Source organism: Nematolebias whitei, chromosome 19 (assembly GCF_014905685.2).
Source record: "Nematolebias whitei isolate Nwh7 chromosome 19, NemWhi1, whole genome shotgun sequence".
Lineage (NCBI taxonomy): Eukaryota > Metazoa > Chordata > Actinopteri > Cyprinodontiformes > Rivulidae > Nematolebias > Nematolebias whitei.
This window is the reverse complement of record NC_056516.1, coordinates 18,035,337-18,037,886: the sequence shown is the minus strand read 5'-3', so window position 1 is coordinate 18,037,886 and position 2,550 is coordinate 18,035,337. Positions and strand designations below refer to the sequence as shown.

The window sequence follows — 2,550 nt, the reverse complement described above, 5'->3', positions numbered from 1 at the left end:
ATCCATCCATCCATCCATCCATCCATCCATCCATCCATCCATCCATCCATCCATCCATTATTATCTATCATCCATCCATCCATCCATTATCATCCATCATCCACCCATCCATCTATTCATTCGTCCATCCATCCATCACAAATCTCAATCACAAATCACAAATGTTATATCAAAACGATTGGCTCGGCATCGTGGTGCGTGCATTTAGAGTCACCATGTCAACATAATTAGCAAAATCAAACCAAACCATTTTTGTCATTGAAAAACACTGACAGAACTCTTCACAGTCTCCACCTGCCACAATGAGGTCACATGACCTAGAGTGGAGAGGTCTCTGAACAAAACAATGATTAACTTTTGGCACCATTCTGTTCAAGATGGCTGCCACAGATAACTCAGAAAACTCTAAAGTGACTATAACTCAGTCATTCCTTGAGATATTGAGCTGAAGTTTAGTAAGGTTGTAGCTGAAAGTGAGTTGTTATACATTCCTAAGCAAATTAAAAATCCAAGATGGCCACCTTAGCTAAAGAGGAAAAACATATGATAACAGCAATTGTAAAAGATATCGAGCTGACGTTTGGTGTGGTGGTACCAGACAGTCATGCACAACACATTCTGAATCCAAATCTAAAAATGCAAGATGGCTGCAAAAGCTAATTTCAAATGGACATAACAGAGATTTTTAAAGCTATTCAGAGGAAATTTGATGTGGTTGTAGCTGAAAGCAATGCCCAACAAAGAGTACTGTCAAATCAAAAAATTTTAAATTGCCACAACGTGGCAGTCCCCGTCAAAAGTTCCTTCAGGAACTTTCTAGTTGTTGTTGTCGACATGGTGAGGATGCTTGGAACCACAAACTCAGGCAGCCAATAATTTCCTCCAGAGGATGCTGATCATAGCAGTGACACATCGAGGTTAACAGGTAGGATATAATTGTAAAAATAGAAAGATCAGACATTCACTGAAATGAAAAACGGTGCTGCCTGCACTGGTGGGAGGCAGCACCCCCTCCTCCCCCAAACAAACAGGTAAACAACATGTCATGTAATTATTGATCTGTGTAACTTTATGGTTTGTCTAAACGTTTAGCAGCATGTTTTACCAAGTTTTCCTGACATGAATGTATTGTTCTGTTCCATTTAATGTAAACTCTCAGCTGATATTTGAACCCTAACGATGGCTGGAAACGGCAGAGAGCAGAACAGAAGGCCACGTTAGCCTCACACCACTCCTGCTCATTGGCCACAGCAGAGCAGTATTGATCTCCAACGAGTTGCCGTGAATTACAGAGTCACGGTGGAGGAGACAAACCCAAGCTAGCTGGACCAAGCTGCTCACATTGATTAGGGTGATTAATTGATTGACTGCAGTTTGGTATGGATTTCATGTCAAAGCTAAGTATTCATACAATCTGTGCAGGCAAAAACAAAGCTGTGCTACAGAAAGAACCGGACGGTGGAACCTCAAACCAGAGTTTTCATGTTTAACACAGACGGTTCGAGAGCTGCTGGTCTTTAGGTTAAAGTCCAGCAGTGGCACAAATATAAACTAAAATAAGAGAGAAAAATAAATCATTCTTCTACGAGTGAGAACTCCAGGAGCTTACCAGATGAAAGCAAGATGACAGCTTGTAGGAGAGCCACCTCAGAATCATCCAGGTTAAAGGAGGCCAACGACACACCCAGGTCAAAAATGGCATCTGACACCACACCAAGTCCTCCATTTTTCAGCTGCTCACGAGTGACGGCCATTTCGCCATTGAGCGTGAGGGTCTCGCTCTCCGAGTCGTAACGCACGGCTGCTCGCAGCGACATGATCTCCATGCAGCAGCCCTTCAACAGGATGATCTGGTCTTCACAAGGCAGCTGGAGGAAAACAACAAAACTAGCTGAGTTAGCTCCTCTGGACAGATTCCAAAAAAAAAAAATTTAAACTTGTTGAAATGTTTCGTCTAATCCAAAAGACTTGGTCAGTCTAGCTGCAGCTTTTATTACAACCAGGAGGATTTAGACTGAGATAAAACTTGGATCTCTTCTTCAAACACCTCTTTTTTTTTTTTTTTTTTTAAGAACATCAGCACAGTGCTAACAATATCAGCAACATATCCAGTTAACAACTAGATTTTCATTGATGTGACCTGTTTAAGGCAGGAGACAAATGTTTTAAATCTAAAATTTTATATGAAGCAACTTTAAATAACTATATTTATTAGAATATTTTAATTAATTCATGTTCATTTTATATTGATCCTTTTTTGTATTTCTTTAGGAAGACGGTCTTCAGAAAGACTTCAGGGTCATCTGAGTCCTGCTCCATACAGCCGTACATCCACTACCTCAAGTACCTCCAGTACATCCACTACCTCAAGTACCTCCAGTACATCCACTACCTCAAGTACCTCCAGTACCATCAGTGCCTCAAGTACCAACAGTACCTCCAGTACCATCAGTACCTCAAGTACCATCAGTAACATCAGTACCTTAAGTACAATCAGTACCTTAAGTACCATCAGTACCTTCAGTACCATCAGTAACATCAGTACCTTCA

At 41.0% G+C, this 2,550-nt stretch overlaps 1 protein-coding gene across 1 annotated transcript in view; it reads right to left on the bottom strand.

Moving 5' to 3' along the window:
* Window positions 1-2,550, bottom strand: part of thrb (thyroid hormone receptor beta) — a 14,888-nt gene that overhangs the window by 983 nt on the left and 11,355 nt on the right. Inside the window, exon 7 of the mRNA XM_037693208.1 lies at window positions 1,610-1,868. Coding sequence (XP_037549136.1) covers window positions 1,610-1,868 — 259 coding nt within the window. The remainder of the gene's footprint in view (window positions 1-1,609; window positions 1,869-2,550) is intronic.